Source organism: Pteropus vampyrus, unplaced genomic scaffold (assembly GCF_000151845.1).
Source record: "Pteropus vampyrus isolate Shadow unplaced genomic scaffold, Pvam_2.0 Scaffold24, whole genome shotgun sequence".
NCBI classification, from domain to species: domain Eukaryota; kingdom Metazoa; phylum Chordata; class Mammalia; order Chiroptera; family Pteropodidae; genus Pteropus; species Pteropus vampyrus.
The window spans coordinates 12199062-12220309 of NW_011888805.1; the positions used below are offsets into that span (position 1 = coordinate 12199062).

Genomic DNA, 21248 nt, shown 5'->3' on the forward strand with positions numbered 1-21248 from the left:
GCAAACTCCTATTTGTGCAACACTAGAGAGCCTGGGGCTTGTCTTAGCTTGAAGTGGCAGGTTGGCAAACACTTTTAAAATGAAAATGTAGAACCCTTTAAATATGTTCAACTCACTTATCACATTTTAACTGTTACAAACATGTATACTTAGAATCACCAATTAAAAAAAAAAAATGCAAACAGCCTGAATCAAAGTATATATGAATTATGCATGCTGAACAAGGTTCCTGGAGGGAAATATCAGAGACAAAAATATAAAAAAAATACATAATGGTATTGACAAGTTATCGAACTAGCTAAGTAAATGTGGGGTGGCTGAAAGCCCAGGGAACTTGCTAGCACACAGAAGCTTAAGTTAACTTGAAGACTAAGGAAAGACACTGCTAAGGGAGTCTATGAATTTCGGAGTTAAGGAAAGAATGGATCAACTTTTGTTGCCAAGGAAACCAATGGTTCTGCTGTATATTTCCCAATGATTTGCTTAAGTGTAAAAAAGGAAACTATTTATAATATCAATTAACTTCAAATTTGACACTAAGCATTGCTTAACATTTTCCTCTCTCAGGTTTGGAGTTGGGTTCTTTTACTCCTATTCCTACCAGCCTGAGAAAACAAATATTCATCCAAGGTTGTTAAGTTTCTTATAAAATAAACAGTGACTCAGCTGAGAGGTCAGAAAAGATTTCAGCAGTAATGTAATTTGAAAGGCTTTTGTTTTGAACTTGTGCCAGCTACAAACTCAAACTGGGACGTTTGCCACATGTGGTATTTCAGCTGTGACTTTTATTCTTTTCCCGGGTTTAGCTGGAAACATAGAGAAACCCAAGTTAGAAGTTTTGTAAATATGCTAGTTCTCAGGCTTAGATTATTTTTCACTTTTAGCAGTTAATTTTAAATGGCCATCCCTTTGTTCACTCATACACACTCATTTATTCAATAAATGTTTACTGAGCATATATTATGTGCTAGGCTCTAGGCACTATTGTAGTGCTACGACAGCATTCTTCAGCATTCTTCGGTTAGCAAATATCTCAAGAATGAAATGCACTGATAAGATAGTGATTGGGTGATCTGAGAAGATTGTGATTGGGTGATCTGAGATTGGGTGATCTGGGTATTCTGAGAGGTAGCATTTGAAATAAAGTCTGGGTGATAATCAAAGATAGAAGCAAAGAGAATTCAGGCCAAGTGACGAAAAGCTAGTGCAAAGGCTAAATCAGAAACATACTTGACCTGTTCCAGGAACAAGAAATCAAGAGCCTATAATCTTTGAGATTCAGTTAAAGTCAGCAGAGACTGGTGTGCAGGGGTTTGCAGGCTAAGTGAGTTTGGATTTCATTTTAAGTGCAATGGGAAACTACAAAAGTATTTTAGGCAGGGGAATGACGTGATCTGATTTACATTTTAAGGCATGCCAAGTGCAAGTCTGCCGTCAGTCACACAGCTGAACATGGCTGAGAAAACACACAAGCATAGGGCTGGGTCTCATTTAAAATCATGATCACTGACCTCAAGCAGCTCTCAATACCACCTCTCTGGAAACCACCCTACCTCTTCCACCCTCCTCACCCCTGCGGATGGCCTTGCTTCTGACACTGAGAAAATGGGCACAGTCAGAAGGGAACTTCCATCATCTTCCACATGAACCCACACATCAGTATTTGTATCCAATACACCACCATTCCTCCGAGTTCTCTCAACTCTGTCATTCCTCTGTGAGGCCAAACACTTCACACCATCTTCCCTTCCGATCTCCAGGACAGTCTCCAATTCATTATCCATATTTTACCTCTCTGCTCCATCTCTACTTCTCAACAGCATAGAAACCTGGCATGGTTTTTTCCCTCTCTTAAAAAAAAAAAAAAAAGTCTTTTGATCCCATTTTCCATCCATGTACTCGCCATGCTCTAGCCATGCTGGTCTTTCGATAAGCATAGTACTTTACTTGGAATTCTTCACATGGTGCCAACTTCATGGCCTCGTCATGGTTTCTGATCAAATGTCACCTCTTTAGAGATGCCAGCAGTATGATATAGTACCTCCAACCCCAACTAAGTCATTTTTTTTCCCTTTCCGTTTTTCTCATCCCTTCTACTACTTGAAATTAAATTCTTCTGTGCTTATCCCCTCTATTCAAATGTAAGCACCTTGAAAACAGGCATACTTCTATACTCTCTATCGAAAGCACCTACCACATCACCAGGCATGTTATGAGCACTTGATTAAGCGGTTAAATTCCAAGAAAAGATATCTGAAAGGAGAGAGAGGTTCAATGATGGCCTTCTCTTTTTTAATAAATATAAAATACTAGAGCATATTTTTATGCTGAGGGGAAAAATCTTGTAGAAAAGAACTTAATGCAGGAGCAGTTAACTCAGAAGCAGACTATGTAAATACAGGGCATATTGGCAGAGTCTGAGAAATGGAAAAAAAATAGGGATGTGACTTCCATTAGCTCGATGAAATGCTATCCTTGGAATTCTCCTCATACAGAAAAATCCTGTGTTCTGAGAAGACACCCCATCTACTCACTATAAGCATGAGGCTGACCAAAGGTCTGGTTTACTGGGTGATTTAAAAATAATAGCCTGTACATTTTTTTTTCTCAAGTCCTGTAAACTAAGATGATATTTTCATTAGTGCCTCTTTCTCTTTCAGGAACTATGTGAAAAACAACATTTGTTTTATGAGTCATCACCAAGAAGAATTAGTGCCAAAACAGCTTCAAAAAAGAAAACCCCAAGAGCAGCTCTTGGAGTGTAAAAAGCTGTGTGGTAGAGGACAACCAAGGCAGCTTTCTGCAGAGACCTAATGGCCTCAACATCTTACAAATGTCGATACAGTATAAAAACACTTAGTAGGGTGTCTTCATACCAATACATATTGGCCACTCCCATGTTTTGTCTTTAGTATTATGGAGCTAGTTTTAGAGGGACACCCCATAAAGATTACTTTTAATCTCCACTCACAAAAAATAAATGAGGTGCCTCAAGTGACCTCATTTTTACTCTGAACAGGATAACCAGGTTAAAAAAAAAAATACTGGCTGATTCAATACTTTCCACCTTTTTCACAGAGCAGCCTTTGGAAGACTATAAATTAGTGATGTAATCACCTTTTGCCTTAAGGTGTGTGTGTGTGTGTGCGTGTGTGCACATATATATATGAGAGAGAGAGAGAGGGGCCATTCACACATAAGTGTTCTAAATACGAGCTTAGAGTTTTTTGCCTACTAAGACACTACTTGCACTGGGTCTTGTATAAAAATGAACCAGGACAATTGCACATATGTTCTAGATTAGAATAAGGTCCTGGTTAGGATTTTAGTGATAATTCCTAATTACAGTTTAACAGGTACAAAGATTATGCATCTTATTTTATGAATGAATTATAATGAAATGCAAAATCTTTTATGAATTTCATATTACTATTACAAAATATTACAATAATTCAATAGTTGAGAAAAATAAGTATTTTCCTCATTCATTGAAAAAATATGAATAGGACAATTTCAAAATCCTTGGACCATATTTATTTAGAAATAGCTGTTAGTAAAACATTGAATCAGGCTATTGGGTTACTTATCTAAATCTCTAAGCAATTAGGTATGATTTATTAAGCCAAGCTTATAAAATTGTTTGTAAAGCATTCATAACTTAATAGTAGTCCATAGTTTCCTGCAATTCTTTGCATTTCTCAGGATTATCACAACCTCAGGTTATGGCATACAGCTATAACTGATACTTTCAGATGACTGCAGACATCATGAATTCTCTCACTGTAATCTTCTCTGTGATGAAACAGAGATCGCCAACTGTACCACAAACTTGGGTTTTCACCCACACAACAATGGGTTGCTCTTGTGTTATTTCCCCAGTCGAATTTCAAGACTTGGAGAGGCGTTTTACCAATAGAATTTGGATGATAGAAAATCTACAATAAAGGATCTCAAACCACCTAAGTAGTAACCCATTAAATTACTAATATTATAAGCTATGGAAGACAACAAAAAAAGCATGAACCACCTAACTTGAAAAGGAATACAAAAATATAATTAACCTGAAGAAAAAAGAATCCTAAGAGTCAAAAACCCTTTTTACTTAGCTTGGATTTTCCTATGGGCCTGTAACAAACCTTCCTAAGTTTGACATGAGGGTGTATGATCTCCATTTCCTTACAACAAAGTGGAAGACTATAATTGATGTAAACAATAGTAAAACTGTATTATGAGAGACTCAGAAGAATGACTAAAAGTCCTGCTTTTAAAATGTACTATCTCATTTAGAACTGGCAGGGGGAAATTATGACGAGAGGTGATAATTCTGCCCTGATCATTTCATATACAAATTAGAGCAGCCTTGCTTTTTTTGTTCATTTGTTTGTTTTCGAAGAAGAAGGAAAAGTATGTTCTGTAGAGGATCAGCTTGAGAAATTAATTATAAATCTTTGGTGGAACTATATGCTGAGATTTTTTTAAAAAATCAAGACAGGAAACCGATATGAAATTTTCTTGCCAAGCATAACAGAATGTAAGATATTTAACAAAATTATTACATGTTTTCTTTGAAGTTCAAACACTACATATACTTTAGCTAGTTCTTGGTTTAGCCATTCAATATAAATGTGCAAAAAATTGTTCATAAACCTATTACTAGTGATTTCAACTTCAGTATCTTAAAATACATTCTTATATTTTTCTTTTATTACCCTGAGTCTATAACTAAACTGTCTTCAGAACAATTTTTACCCAATACACCCTCAATCAGAGCTTTTTGATTTTCAAAAATAAAAAAGGGGAAATACTTATAATTTGTATGTATATATTCACAGTTTTTATTTATAAAAAAAATTTACAGCACTTGTGAAAAGCCAGCAGAAGACATCAGACATGCTCGTTTCTTACTAGCTTTCTTAAGTTTTGTAGGTTATCCATGACACTTTGCCAGGTGATGCTCATGCAGCAGCTCTGAAACCTGACCTGGTCAGATTGTCTTTCTTCTTTTTTTCTGAGAAAGCATTTTGATGTGCTACGGATCCACCCGGTTTTCAAGTCACTCAAATACTGAAAATGTTATGACATCTGGATCTGTACCTCAGCCATATAAGTCATGTTTTTTCCCTTTTTCTATATTTCTTTTTTAGAAACATGGCAAAACAAGAGGTCAGTTATCAATTACTGTAAATTAAAACTAAATGGAAAATCTCGAATTTTTAAAAGTCTTCCTAGAACCTATAACTTTTTTTCATTGAATGATATTCTCTTTTATTTTATGAGGATATCTATCCTACTGGATCTTTAAATGAAGCAAATGAACAAATGTAAAAAAAGAGAACAGAAGTCTGAAAATCATAATTAAGTCTTTCACAAGAAAGAAAATATAAGAGGCTTTGCCCCCCACTTACGAGGGAGAGGCAGGGTAGGGGAAGGCGTCAAGAAGATAAAAATAAACAAAACACTATGTATCGTTCAGTGCAGTGCTTAAGTTAGATTTTCAAGATTTTATAACATGGTAAGGAAAATGTACTAGAATATGGGGGTTAAAATGCTGCAATTTTTCACAAAGGTTTCAAAACATTTTGGAAATTCAAGTTTTAGTGAAAGCTTGTGTTGGAATATTGTCTCTACTAACTGAGAAGCTAATTTGACTCTTCACTCGGTTTTCGGTGAGCCAGAGAGCCACTGTTTCACAAATACTTTAAGATTAGCCATCCCTTATGATGAAGAGTCATTAAATAAGACACAGCAAGGGGAAAAACGTATCTTGCAAAATGGCTTTAAAATTCAAGTTGAACTGTATTATAATGATACTGTGGCACAGAGGCAGCCTGTGGACCCTGCTTGTTAAAACAGCACAATTTACCAGCTTCTGGTAAGACTCTTAGTAGAGCCTTGAGTACCAACCTAATATTATTACTTCCCTACAACTAGAGGTGAATCTTCCCAGAATAATAAAGGTACATATGAGGTACAACCCATCACAGCTTCTTTCTCATATCCATTTTATAGGTAAGAGGTTTCTCTTTTTAAAACTACAATTTTATAACCTTTAAAAGATATTTATATTTTCTATCATATTAAATTAGCAACATAAAACATTAAGCTTAATCTATAAAGTTCTACTCCGGTTCCCTAGAATTTATATACACGTTTTTATTTCTAGCAAGAAAAAATTTCCTATTCAATATTTGGTAACAGAGCATTAAAAGATATTATATACATGTGGCATATATATATTTACAAAATACACTTCAAAACGAAGCCAACACACTTTAGCAAAAGTCTAAGCTTGCATAGATTAAAAAAAGAATTATGAATACAATTTTTATTAAAATAGAAAATGGGGAATAAAAGTTACAGAATGGATATGAAGAGAGACCTTTTCCAAACTTTTATTTGTGCACATTCAATTGAAAAAGATAACTTTTACAGGTTCTTTGGTGCCCATATTCAGCATACAAAAATGTAAAAGACTATTCACAAATAAAACACATTAGCTCAAACTGGAAAAAAATAACAACTAAACAATTTAAGGTAGTGCACACTGTGACAGCTCTGCTTATGGGGACATGAGAATTACTGCAAAAATAAATAGAATGTCCTTTTGTAAAAGCAGCAACGTCATGTCTTGTAAACTTCCTTTTTATATTACAGCAAGGTTTGAAATAAAACCCAAAGGGCCTGGAGCTTACACTGCAGCCATGAAAGAATAAGAGTCTATTTCCTCAATTGCTGTTGGTCCAGTTTTCCTTCTGTTTTGAGTCCAATGTGCAGCAGGTTTTAAAAGGTGCTCAGTTAGGGATTCTAACCAATTAAGTGATGAATTACAAAATTTCTTTCCTGCTTTCAAACACAAATGGGTAAATCTGTTCCACAGCAGTAGCAACAGCCTTTACATTGGGCCCTGTAACCAACACAATGAAGGAATGGTGAGAAGCAGAGAGAGCACTTAGGCAAAGTTCATTTCTCAGAATTAAAAATATCTAAGTACTTTCAGGCTCATTGTTTTAAAAAATCTACACTGACATTATTATACACAGAGTCACAATAAAAACCGAGAGAATAAAATTTTTTCTGGACAATTAAAAGAAATTTGAAACAAAAATGACGTTACTCATCTTGTTTTAGGGGACCAGTGTGAAGAGTGTACATAAAAAAGGTCACACAAACTACCACAGAGGAGAATAAAAAGTGCTACAATATGCTTATTAAAGGGAGAAATGACAAATGGGATTAGTCGACTATTATCCCTTCGGTCACTGCAGTGTGGCTTTTGGTTAGGCTACTTCGGAAGCTTATAGGAGTGTTGAGGAACTCAGCAGAATAAAACAAAACCGCGTCGAAAGTGCTGAGAAACAGAGGCTGTTATAAAACTACAGTCTAAAAATGTCCACTCATTACTACTACTGGGCAGCAACGTGTTTGCTACTAATCCAGCTATCTCGCCCTCACAGCTTACTCAGTCGACAGAAAAAAAAGCACAAGGGGATGAGGTGACACTACGTATTAATTAATCCATATAGCACTAGGAATGACTTTTCTAAAAAATGTAATCTTTCGTTTAAATAGCTCAAAAGACACAAAAATAGGCAATGAAAAAATTTTCATAAAATTCATTTTGAATAAAAATGGTTTCACTAGGGAATAATGACCTCCTTTGAAAGATCCTGAAAATGTACGTGTGCACCCACTGCTCCTTTGATGGTGCTGATCATGTCACATCCTGGTCTGCTCCTTTCTGACACCTCACCCCCTCCACAGGGGACAGTGCTTTGCTCACCAGAAACAATAAGTGTGTGTTCATTGAACTGTTAACATTTCATGATATTCCAGATGTAAATATATAATGCATACTAATTAACCAGGTCAAAAGTTTGTTACTGAGTTAATTACTAACTCAATAAAGACAAAGATTTTACAGATGCATCATTTTATTCTATACTTAGTAAAGACATCAAAAGACTTTGGGACCCCTCAGAAGTCTGGGTTCTGAAGTGTAGAAACAGGTGAAATAAGGGAAGAAACACTTGCTCCCCACCACTCCATTTTTAAGATTCAGGCACTATCCTGGTGATAGGCGTTAAAAGTCTCCAAGGAAAGTGTGAAAACCCATAACTAAAACTTATCTGTTGAGAGTTTAAAAGTGTCAATTAGTAATTTTTATTCTCCTCTAAGGATTGAAGGAATAAAAAGAAAAATTCAAAGACACTAAAGAAATTTCCCTTAACTCAATTTTGCCAAAAGCTGGGCCTGACTCCCAAGTAATGTCTCTGTACAATTTATAACTGCGGTACCATTAAAAAAGCATCCTGCATGGCTGATGCTACCCTTTGACTTCTATGCACAGTCTTAAAACCACCCCTTCAAAATACTTAAAAGACTAAAAAGATATAACAAAATATATATAATAAGTAACAAATAGGTATCAATTATATTTAAATATTTTGCTTATGTAAAATCTCTATGTTCATAAAGTGTGTTTCTCTTAACTATTTTAAATGCAAGCTATTGTAAATGAAAAAATCATATTATGAAAATATATACTAGAATATTCTTAACACCTCCAAAGTGGAAACTATCCAAATGCATATGGACAGTATATTGACACACTGGGTATTATATAGCAACGAGAATGAATGAGCTAGAGTTACATGGAACAATAAGGATAAACCTCACTGTGATAATGATGACTAAAAGAAGATATGTAAAAAATAGTGTATAAAAGATTTTAAAATAGTATATGAAGGCAGGTAAAACTATCCACAGTGTTAAAAGTCAAGAGACTGGTTCCCCTTAAAGGGCCAAAGTGGCTGATAGGGACAAATTAGATATTATTTCTGATTTGGTATGTACACCTCGTATTTCATTCAATTCGTAACTGACAAGTTTGGTTCCAATATCATAAAATACCTGTTACTGTGATACTTCCTGTTGAAAAAATCTGTAATGTAGCTCTTAGAGATTTTATCCGATAGCACACAGCAGGATGAAGTTCAGGTTCATAACTATACAAAAAGAACCTCAATTAATATAAATATTTATATAGCTTGACAAGTAATTTCAAATTTGGTAAGTTATCTCGATTTCTGAAAGACCTACCTGGCATGAGGTCTATTGTTCTTTGTGAATTCTGGCAAACGGATTTCAAATGGCATGTTACATACTGCTAAAACGTTAACAACCTTAAAATCTGTAAATATTACCTTTAAGAGAGAAGTAAAACTCAATGAATTATTTTGAAACAAACAAAAAATCTGCTTTCAGGGCAATCTCTAATAATTAAGTTTCAACCCTTAAAAATAAAAGCAAACAGGATAAAACAGATATCTTAAGCATGAATCCAGTGTTTTAAGTTATTGATGACTTCTTAAATACTATAAAGAAAAAAACTCAAAAACCTCATTAAAAAAATAAATAAAACCTGAGATATTTGCATGATTAAAACAGTTCATCTGGAGGGTCTTTTGAATCTTATGTTTAATTTTCTGAAACTTTAAATGGGAGATTTAATCCACTGTGATAGGAGAGTGAATAACACAGAAAAAAAAAATCAAAGCAGAGTTCTCTTTTCGAGAGTTAAAATAAAAAAGTTGTCACTTTAAAACTCAAGAAACAGTTGAGTGTATACTAAAACTAAACTCCAAAGATCAGACTTTTTCTTATATGTATAAGGTAAAACAATATTTCTGTGAGTTTAGTTAGATGTTCGTTTTCTTTGGGGATATAGAAGAGGGATACAGTGATAAAACTGTGCCTTTAACTCACAGGGATTTCTTTCAATATTTCTAATTTTATGCTAAGACAAGAAGCTCCAAGGCTGAAAATAATGTTCACTCAAAATAACTTCAGCCATTCCTATCAATATGTTGAAGAGTTTTATCATCTTTTCAAACATTCTCAGTAAAGCTATAATTCTGGATAAACCATCCTCCAACGTAAGTACTCATACAAGGCAGCTTTAGAAAGTCATAAAATTGTGTAAAGTGGCACCATCATTAATCATGGCTCTCTATACTGCCACTCTCACAAGCTCCAACACCTCCAATACCCCGCCAGCACTGCAGTACCGTCCTATGACCCTCCACCTTAGAGGCCGAAGTTGTAAGATAGAAAACTCAACTTCCATCACTTCCATCCAAGTCCCAAACAGCCTAGAACCACCTCTTGAGAGACCATAGACTATCTTTACCTGTCTTTCATTTACTCAAGTGACCTAGCAAGTTCACAGTGTATATTAACTTTATTCAAATTTATACCTCTATAAAATTGTATATGATAAGACTAACCTGACAGCAATGGTCATTGTATCAGTGTGAGAGCATGCCAACCAGTGTGTACATGTCAACAGGGCCTGCAGCTCTCTATTCATACCACTCTTGAGATGACCAAAAACATATGATTTTTTTTTTTTTTTTCATAAGAAGTGAGGAAACTTAAAGAGTTGAAAAGGCAGTTAACTTGTAAGGAAACAAGTCTGTCGGTACAAGAAAGAATTTGGAAAAAAAACCAGGATCTTTTACAAATATCCACATGGACAAGATTTGCTACTAAATTTTTACACTGAAAAACAGTATAAAAAACCTAGAAAAAGGTCAATCATGAGAGAAGTTTCTGCGATGATTTCTTTAGTCTATTAAATTCAAACTTTTAAATTTACAAAAATAAATCCCTGAATATTTGCAGTTGGGATATTTTTTGAAAATGTTACCTGAAAACCTAGTTTTTGGAGACTGCGAGCTAAACGTCTGGCACCAAATTTAGCTTCTTCTTCACTATGGTTTTAAGGAAAGAAAAAGATTATCAGTTATACAGAAAAAAAATTTTATACCGAGGAACATGACAAACTATACATATAATTCTGTTTTCAAAGTCTAGAAATGTACTTTCCATGACGGGAAAATTAAAAACCTAAGTAACAATTACCTTGTTGCTCCAGTGCAAATAATTTTTCCTGAGGACCAAATTGTAGCTGTAATTCTAGGTTTTCTAAGCTTCATTAATACTTTCTGGAAAAAAAATTACATAATAAGGATTAATTTTCACATATGGTTCTGCTCTATGTGGCTATTTTAATGTTTAAATACTACTCCAAGCTTACCCAAGATTGAAATAAGTGTTCTCCAAATCACCCATTCTGAAAAAAGTACCATACTGAACAAAAGAATGTATTAATATAAAAGGACATTTAATTAATTTAAAAATACATGGCCTGTATAAAACTCTCCCTAATACCTGAAGTCAATATACTACCAAGCATATAAATTTCATCTCTCATATCATTCCCGTAACATAACTGCAATTTATAGTTTGCATGGATCCTCAAACATGGCAAATTTGTTCAAGCCTCAGGAGCTTTGCAGTAATTGTTACTTTCATCTAGAATATTTTTCCTTCAATACTCTCATTTCATTCAGGTCTCTCACCATGTTACCTCCATAGAAAGGCCTTGCCTGACTTCTATCAAAACAAACATCCCTCTACATTCTAACTCTGCTTTATTCTGATTCATGGCACCCATCACTACCTTAATTGTGTCTTATAGTTGAGATGCCTATTATATATTCAAGCTCCATATGCGAATCTTGAATGCAGGCAAAATGGAGCTGGAGATGTAATTCTACATTTATTAGATATGAAAGGCATTTAAAGCTATGGGTTTGAATAAAATTACCTACAGAGTGAATATAAACAGGTCAAGGATTAAGATACAAGACATGTAAATTTAAATTTTCAGTGCAACTTTTCATTTATGAAAATATTTATTATATACCCATTATGTGTAAGAGAGATAAATCTTTAGTGAATAATGTAACACATAAACGAATTAGACATTTTCCCTTAAAACTTGTGTTACATTTTGATGTCTTCTCTTTCTCTATCATATGCCATATTATCAAACTGGAAAGCTATTCAATCTGGGGAGACAAAATTTATCAAAGATTCAAAATAAATTTGAGCTAAAATACATTATAAAATTTTATACATAAGTGGCTGAGAAATACTAGACTAAGTTTATTCTACATTTAATTGTCTTTCACCACCAGCTTGTCTGTCAAGTCAGCTTTTTCTGTTAAGCTTCCCAGGAAAAAAAGACTTCTTTGCCATAAGGCATGCTGAAAATTTCAAAGACACATTAGGTTTTCCTCTAAACTTTTTAGCAGACATATTTACTCCTTTTTAAAAATGAGGATGGCATTACTGATGAACTTAAAAATCTTTAACTGTGGGTCACTGAAAATTTTAACTGAATTTAATTCAACTTTACTTAGTTTTTAGTACTAAGAACTAATGATAATTTACCTATGTAGGTGGCATCTAATTTTTAGATCTTAAATAAAGCTTTCATATGTATTCTTAATTTTTATAATAAATGTAGATGATATATATCTCATCATTCTTTGGTTTATAAAAGTCAAATGAACACCTTCTGTCATTTATGATGATAATCTCAAAACACTAAGGTTAAAAGCAAGTTGTCAGCTTTTATTTTAAGTATTACAGGTTTAATGAAAACTAAAATTTAAAATGTACAGACTAGGATATGAACTCTATTTTCTAGCAATTTGTTACTAAAGAATACCAACTATCTCATCTAATTGAAGAGGCTATGCAACATACTACAAGATTTACTACACACACACACAAACACACAGGGGCATCACCCAGGTATATCTGAGTAAGTATACATCAAAGTGTTAACATCCCCTTCTTCAGTAAAAAGAAACTGAGAGAACATAAAATGTATAGCAACCAGTGAGCTCTTTAGTAAGACTTGGAGATGAGTATCTCCAAAAGCTGCCGCTTCAGGAGAGGTGGGGCCACTTCTACACAACTCACTGCTGTATTCAGTACAACAAGCACATGGTGAGGTGCTCACAAACTATTTGTAGAATGAATATATTTTATTATAACATTTGTAGCACTATGAAATTAGACTATGCAGCATACATACCAAAATTCAGATACTTACTCCAACGTCACGCTTATAAATTACATTTGCTCCCTCCAAAGCAATCTTCCTTAAGTTCAAATGACATCTTGTTCTAAAAACACAGACTACATTTGTAATCAGAATGTCCAATGCAACATCACTGTCTGCATCCATTGGGGTAGTTTAAAAACTTAGCTTCCCACCACGAAGATCACATCCTGCGAAATAAAACAAAATGAAAGTAATTAAATGTTCTGTGAATTTTCAAATAATCTTGAAAACTAAAGTGTAAAAAAATGATTATTTTTTTTAAATGTTACTCAAATCATGTTAGGGCAATTCTCTGAATGCACCAAGTTTAAGGGCTATACTTTGTGGTCCCAATGTCCAACCATTAATGGTACTATAACGCAACTCATATAATTTCCTAGGGCTATAAAAAGGTTGACCCATTTTTCTCTACTTCGGGTAGAGTAATAGACTTAAGTTTAAAGAAGTAGAAATACTATTTATAACATTAATTAAAAGACTTCTCATTTACTAGTCATTCATTCATTATCTACTTACTGAACACTTTCCATACACTGAGGACACTAGGGTAAAAAAATGAATAAGGCAAAGTCTTCCGTCCTCAGGGAGCTCACAGACCTGTGTGTATATGGAGGAGCTCTAACGAACAGTTAGCACAACACCATTTTTATCAAAATCACAATCTTCTACAATATATATCTTTCCAAAACTAAGATAGCATTTACATAAACAAACAAAAATGAGCCCTCGTTTGTACTAAGCACATGACCCATATCCAGCTAAAAAATTCTTTAACTGGGTTTCCACATCTTAAAAAAATAAGTAATGGTAATTCAGCTTATCTAACTCACAAAATCAGAGAAGAATAACAAAACTATTATAATTATCTTTAATATTCCTTGCGGCCACAACATAAAGAACTAGTATTCTTTATAAGGATTCAAATTATTATGACTAAAGCAATGAAGATACCAAGAGTCCAAATAAAGTTCAACCTTGTTTTTTTGCCTTTCAGTATCTGATGGAACACAATGAAAAGTCAGATCAAGACTTCTGGCACAGCATCCAATTCTGTGTATCAATTATACCTCAACTTCACTGTATTTTCTCACTTTTAAGTTCCCTTCAATCTGCTTATCTTCTTGTTTTTCTGTTCTTTGTGTATGCTTGAGCAACCTCAATAAGTCATGAGACAGCGGTGGCAGTGGCCCTGATTGATAGGTAGACTAACAAGCAGAGGACAGAGGCAGTTATCAATATTGATCTTAAGCAGCACGCTCAATGTCTGACCAACCACAGGTTATGAGAACTTGGGCAAATTATGCAATCTGTCTGTGCCTCGGTTTTCTCACCTGCGACATGTAATAGATAGTACCTACCAGATAGTGTCGTGGGGATTATATGCAATGTTTAAAAACTACTTATCATATACATCTGGGAAATAATAACACAAAAATAACAGTGATTATGGGTAAAATAAGTTCAAATCAATAGGCAGAACAGATTTCTTAGCATCATTTTCCATGATTATACTAGTGAATTCCAAAGTATTTCTTTTAATACTAGGTGTGGAAAAACCTTAAGTGGACAAGCCTGAAACTTGACTTCCAAAGCCACCTATTTTCATATGAATGCAAAAGAGCTAGGAGTCTTTTTTTTCTCTACAAGCCCTTAACAGAATGTCCATAAAAATGTATATGTATGTAGTATACTTTATATATTTCATATTGGTTCATATGTAAATTTCCCAACTGGTTTGTATAGTTCCAGAGGGAATATTAAGTGACTCCATAAAAAAATATAGTATTTCAAAGTCACATTTAAACTCAGAAAGCTGTTACACCTGCTAACACTACAGTATGCAATATTTAAGATATACAAAAGGGCAAAAAGAATAATGCAATTAACATCTATGTACCCCTTACCCAGCTTAAAAAATAAGCATTACAATTGATGCCTCCCCTTGTACTCCTCCCAAACCACATCCGCATCCCTTTCTTCCAGAGGAAACCTCTACTCTGAATTCATGTTTTATCATTAATTTAAACTTATTACATATATATTATACCCCTAAACCAAATTAAATCATGAGCAAAAAAACTTCCACACATTGATGGATTTGCTTTCCTAACATCTACTGTAGGATTGGTACATCTATGCTCATAAGTAGAATTAGCTTATAATATTTCTTTCTTGGACTGTCCTTATTTGGTTTGAGTATCAGTTATACTAGACTCATTAGACAAGTTTGGGTGATTTTTTTTCCTTCTTTTTTTAATTCTCTGGAGGACAATTTATAAGACCTAATCTGAAAATTGTCTGAATCTGTTTCTTTGCTTGGTGGATTTTAAAAGGCTACTTTAATTTCTTTAAGAGTTTTAGGGTAGTTGATGTCTTCTATTTCTTCTTGAGTCAGTTTTCCTAAATTTTTAAATTTATTGGCATACAATTTTTCCTATTTTTAAATAAATTTTTAAAATCTCTGCTGTAGTATATTTACCTCTTCTTCCTTATATTACTTATCCTTGCTTTTCCCCCCTTCAACCATGCTGAATGGTTTCTCTATTTTGTTAAGTTTCTTTAAAGAACAAAAACTATCATCAGTCAATTGATGCTCTTATATTAAATTTTTTGCCTTATATGCATCATTTCCTTCTACAGATTTATTCTTTTTCTAATTTCTTACACTGGAAAGTAAGCTGATGCCTAAAATGTATGAACATTTAGGGTGATTACAACCAAGTGGTTTAGGTATGTCTTAAGTTGGATATATAGTGTATTCATTATCTCTGGATTCTAACAACATTTAAATTTCCACTATTTTTCTTGGACTAATTATTTATTTATTTAGAAGTTCTTTACCTTTAGAAATATATCGTTTTTAAGTTCACTAGTAATGAAGAAATGCTAACTTAAAGGAAAGAAAGAGATACCACTTATTTATATTGGCAAATATAAAGGAGTACTTGTGAAGGTGTGTGTAAACCAGCATTCTCTTATAATGTGGAACAAAAACCTTCTACAGGAGATAATCTGGCAATGTGCATTCAAATAATTTAAAATGTACATATACGTTGAATTGCAGTCAATTGTTAAGAATGCATCTTGAAAATAATTCAACTGAACAAAGTATAAGATTATACACTGCAATTTTATAATAACAAAACAATCTGTATGTCTATCTTGAAGAGAATGAATAAAGTACAGCAGTTTTATATAATAGACTACTAAGCAGATTTTGCAAATTATAAAACTACATGAATGTAGACAGAGGTCCAAAATGTGAAAAAAATTACATGTTTGTAAGAGTTCATTTTGGTTTATATATCTACATATGTACTGATATGCAGCCAAAGTGATAACAATTATTATATTCAGAGTTGGCAACTGAGTGACATAAAAAATTTTTTTCTTCTATTGTTTTGCAGAGATTTTTTTTAAAATAACAAATACATATTAGATTCACTATCAGAAAAATAAAAGTTAATTCCATTTTGATTTAAATAAATTATCAGTTATTTTCCCACTGCCCAAATTAAGACATGCCTAATATTAAGACATGGTTTAGTCAGGTGTTTTGTCCTGTTTCTTAAGTAAATACCTAGTATAAGTATGTCAAATATTTCCTCCAAATAAAAGCAAAGTTCAAAATTGCAGCTGTCTTGACTTCAGAAATGTCATATTTCTAGCTTTCTATTAAAATGAATTGTAGAAGTTGAAGCAACTTCTTTCTCAATCTATGATTTTATGGACAAGAACACTTGTGTTCTTTAGGTCCTCTGACTTTCTAGTGGTATTAAAAACATTCAGCAACCATCACAAACTGCAACCTTAAAGCATAGCCTGGAAAACACTGCCACCTCTTGGCTTTTAAGACAAATTACATGTAAGACTATTACATTTGAAATTTTCCACACCAGGAAAGATAATGAAACTGAAAGGACACAATAAACATTGTCATAAAAAGAAACCAAAAATTACTCTAAAATCTAACTAAAAGCTAAAGAATGAAACTAAATAAACCAAAGAATACAGAAAGTGTATTCAAGTTGCATCTGAGGTACTGAGAGAGAGGCCTAAAAGGTTTAACCACAAAATTATCATTCATGATTTGAAATGGCAAAAGGGTAAGACTGGATATAGACTAATTTGCAAACACAACAAAAACTCATATGGTCTCTTAGAGATCATTCTTTTCTAAAAGAAAAACATGCCATCTAAACTAACTCTTCTTTACAAAGCTCTCAAAATAGCAGCTTAGGAAACAGACATTTCCTACTGTGATTCCAACAGGTAGATTACTATACTTCAGTTTCTCAACACATGCCTGTGACAAAGATGCAGAAACTGAACATTTTGCCTTTTAGAAAAAGGATATTCTTTTATATCTGTTTAATAGTACAGCACATACCTTACTTTTCTCTTGTGGAAATTTATAATAATAATATCACTGTACCTCCCTGGATGCTTTTAAGGATTCAATATAATTACCTATGTCAAGTACATAGCATATGACATGTTTATTAAATGGCAGCTATTACTGTTTGATGAATTGATATGTAGTTGAACACTGTAACCAAACAGTATTTAATGAATTGATACAAAACTTGAGAACAGTCACATTAATAGAGAAAACCAAGATCTTCATAGGTCAAGCAGGGGTGAGCAAAACTATACCCAAAGGTCAGTGCTTGTTCTATAAAAAAAGGTTTTATTAGAGCGTTCCTTTGAATAATGTTGCCCCATTCATGAATCGCTTCATAAAGCCCATTAGATCTTTAAAAAAAAAAAAGTTTTATTGAAACATAACCATGCTCATGTGTTTATGTAATGACTGTGGTACAGTTGAGTAGTTCTGCCAAAGCCCAAATGACCCACAAGCCTAAAATAGTTACTATCTGGTCCTTTAAGAAAAAGAGTGCTGTTCCTGGGCTAGCTCAATGAGGTAATATTAATAAAATAAAATTTAATGCTTATAAATATAAAGCTTACATTTTTATTTAAATGACCAAAACATCTGTATATCATGGTCCTTCTTTCAATCCTGGTTTGAAAAAACAGCTCTAAGCGATATTTGAGGGAAATTTGAATATGAATCCTGAATGATAAATATTAGGGAATTACTGTTACTTTTGAGTGAAATAATAAAGTGGTTATGTAGACAAATAAGCTTGTTAGAGATGCACACTGAAATATTCAAGGGGGGATGTCATGTCTGTAATTTACTTTAAAATATAGATATTTTTCGCTATGTAAACTCAGTAATAAATAGATTTGAATAAAGTTTCATATGACTCCCTCAATATCTGGAATCCTGCCACAGGAACCAAACAAATTTAGATAATCTATTTTGAGGTACACGGGGTTTTAATTATATTACTTTAAAGCAAGTAAACCAACAAACCACCATCCAAACTCTAGGTTAGACAGGAGTGTCTAGAACGAAGGAAGTAATAGTCTTCTGCTACCAAAAGATATAGAATATCCTGACCTTATTGTTTAAAGATGGCACTGACATCCAGAGGAAAGTAAGATGAGATATAAAAATAGTTGTGTGAGGAAAGTCTCAGGACATTTAGCACGAGAATACCAGTTGTTCTTAAATATCTAAATAAAAAGGAAACTGAGAGATCCAGTTAGTCACAAAAAAGTAGATCTCATGAAGCCACATCAAAAAAACCAACAAACAAAAAACAAGACAAAAAACGAAATACCTGGGCTCCACAGAAGATAAGTGTCAAAAAAGGGAGGCGAGAAAAATAGAGCTAGATAATTTACCAACACTTAGTAATGTTATAGAATGAGTCTTCTGGTAAGTGGAAGACGAGACTAGATGGTTTCTAAGATCCTGTCTAATTCTAAAATCTCGGATTCTAACATCTTAGATGAAGACATACTACAGACAAATTTAGGAAATATAAACTAAATTTCACTTTTAGTTCTAGGGCTACTATGTTAGTTTAGTTAAATTAACATCCCAATTCTGAACTTCCCACTTTCCCTTCAACCTGCACTTGTGTTCAAAGGGGCAGTAAAAGAATATAGTTAGATGCACTAAGGGGAAACAGCATAGACTGAACAAAACCAAAAAACCTTTAACTTGTTTGGCAGGGTGACATTTTATAATGAAGACATTTTTGTGGATGGCCTAAGAGCTTATACACCAGTCCTCGGGGTTGGCAGTTTTATATTCTAGCCACACGAAAAGTATTATATTAACAGTATGCCTGGTCACAAAAACCCTTGTATTTTCCAAGGAAAGGAATATATATTATACGAGTGTATAATATAAAACATTTTTAAAATGCTTAATTAAAAACAAAAGTATTTGATGTACAAAACCATCATTACATTAAGTTAAACAGAAAGTTTAACTATCTTCATTGCTTATGTCTCCCTCCACCTACTATACCTCTGACTCAATCTAAATACCAATTCTGAAGACTGGTAAGCAGATAGCATTCATGTGAATGACTTGCACCATTCTGAATTGTTATAATTTTCTAAAATCTGTATTAAAAGTATAAAAAAATTTTTATGGGAATTAATTAACAATAACTCTGAGGGTTGTCAGCAACCATCTATTAAAAAAAGAGGAGTATATTTTGTTTCAGTCAATAAAAATATTTGTAATGGTACCTAAAAGGTGGTGAAGAAAGATTTAAATGATGCTGATTTTTTGAGTGCTTAAGGAAAAGTAAGTCAGTGGTTTATATTCTCATGAAAAAGTTCCAGTTGAAAAAAAAATAAAGTATTTGGCAATTTAGGAATATATAACCCATCCCATATTAATAATAATATTTAAACATTAGCCTATTTAAGAATTTCACTATTTCAGAATGAATGCACTAAAATGTATCTACAAAGTAAGAAAACGTAGATGTTTAAAATGTGGATCCTAATGGAAGCTATATGACAGTTCTGAACTGTTCTTACCTTTATTTGTCAAATGCAAATCCCACAATTTATTCAAGATTGTTTTGAGAAATTAATGAGCACCTCATAAATTAAATATGCTTTATTAATGTCATATTAGTCAACATTAACATTAATACTAATTTTAACTAATGTCTAATTACAGATAACAAGAGAAAAAAGTATATTTTACTGAATACAACTTGAAATTTGGGTATTCAAACTCTGAGATAAGAAATTTAACACAGTAATTCCATATTACATAAAAGCAAAATTTTGGACAGACTTAGTATTTCAAATTAATGGTCTTAATGTACGGCTTTTAAAGAAAATAGCATGTCATTTTCTGATTGTATAGGACATACTCAAAGAAAAAAGTTGTAATTGCCACAGTTGTAATTATTAAGTTTTTTTCTATGTTCATATAGACATATGTTTTGAGGCTGCTAAATCCTTAAGTTTATTTGTACACATTAAACATGACTGGGAATATACATACACACACATACATACATAAATACATATGCTGTTTTATTTAGTCAACAAAGTAGATCTCATGAAGTCACACCAAAATCTTTTAACCTGACATAAAAAATAGCAATATTGAATTGATTTTCCTTGAATACTTACAAATGAGAATGAACTTTCCAAATATCACTACTTATATTTTTTCTGTTAACTATTTCATATCTTTTGTTCATTTTCCTTCTGAGATATTTTACTGATTTATAAAAGCTCTTACATGTAAAGAATATCAATGTTTGCCTGCTTATGCTATTCCTTCTGCTAAAAATGATTTAACCCCACTTCTATGCCTGGCTCAGCATCTCCCTCATCCAATCAATTCTATAACGATGAATTAGAAATCTAAGCATTATGCCCCCTGCTAGGGGATGGGATCCAGTAGTAAACATGACTTGGCAGAGGGAACAGCTAGTGTTTTCAGCTCTGAGGTGAGTTAAAAGTTTAAACTGTTCAGACTTGAAGAAACGTCAACATGGCTACAGTGAGAAGAGTGAATGTGACAGTTGCATGAGACAAGGCTGGAGATGAAGGGAAGGGTCAAATAATTCCTTCTAGGCCATGTTAAACAAAATTTTTCATATTATCCCAAGAACAATGGTGAGCTAAAAGAGAAGCAAGAGATGACATGATGTATTTGTTTTTTAAAAATATATCACTGCCACTTCAGTACCAGGAGAATAGACTGGAAGATAAGAATGGACAGAAAACTCAGGGTCTAGCTCAACAGCCATGGTGAGAGATGACAGCAGTGGAGACCTGGGTGGATGAAGATGGAAGTAGACAGAAGAGAGACCTTTTCAGGAGACAGAGTGAACAGAGCTTTGCGACTGATATAGGGAAGAGGAAA

At 33.3% G+C, this 21248-nt stretch overlaps 2 protein-coding genes across 3 annotated transcripts in view; one reads left to right on the plus strand and one right to left on the minus strand.

Annotated features, from left to right (window-relative positions):
* SLC2A12 (solute carrier family 2 member 12) overlaps positions 1 to 3023 on the plus strand; it is a 46490-nt gene extending 43467 nt beyond the window's left edge. The window contains exon 5 of one of the 2 annotated variants that reach the window (XM_011356194.2): positions 2661 to 3023. In XM_011356194.2, the coding sequence (XP_011354496.1) occupies positions 2661 to 2814 (154 nt within the window). In that variant the 3' untranslated portion in view covers positions 2815 to 3023. The remainder of the gene's footprint in view (positions 1 to 2660) is intronic. The other variant, XM_023528397.1, reaches the window with a different exon arrangement.
* A 2294-nt stretch (positions 3024 to 5317) lies between these two features.
* Positions 5318 to 21248, minus strand: part of TBPL1 (TATA-box binding protein like 1) — a 28581-nt gene continuing 12650 nt past the window's right edge. Inside the window, exons 2-7 of the mRNA XM_011356195.2 lie at positions 12971 to 13149; positions 10924 to 11006; positions 10709 to 10772; positions 9100 to 9203; positions 8911 to 9005; positions 5318 to 6904 (exon numbers count right to left, since the gene is read on the minus strand). Of these exons, the coding sequence (XP_011354497.1) occupies positions 6825 to 6904; positions 8911 to 9005; positions 9100 to 9203; positions 10709 to 10772; positions 10924 to 11006; positions 12971 to 13105 (561 nt within the window). The 5' untranslated portion in view covers positions 13106 to 13149 and the 3' untranslated portion in view covers positions 5318 to 6824. The remainder of the gene's footprint in view (positions 6905 to 8910; positions 9006 to 9099; positions 9204 to 10708; positions 10773 to 10923; positions 11007 to 12970; positions 13150 to 21248) is intronic.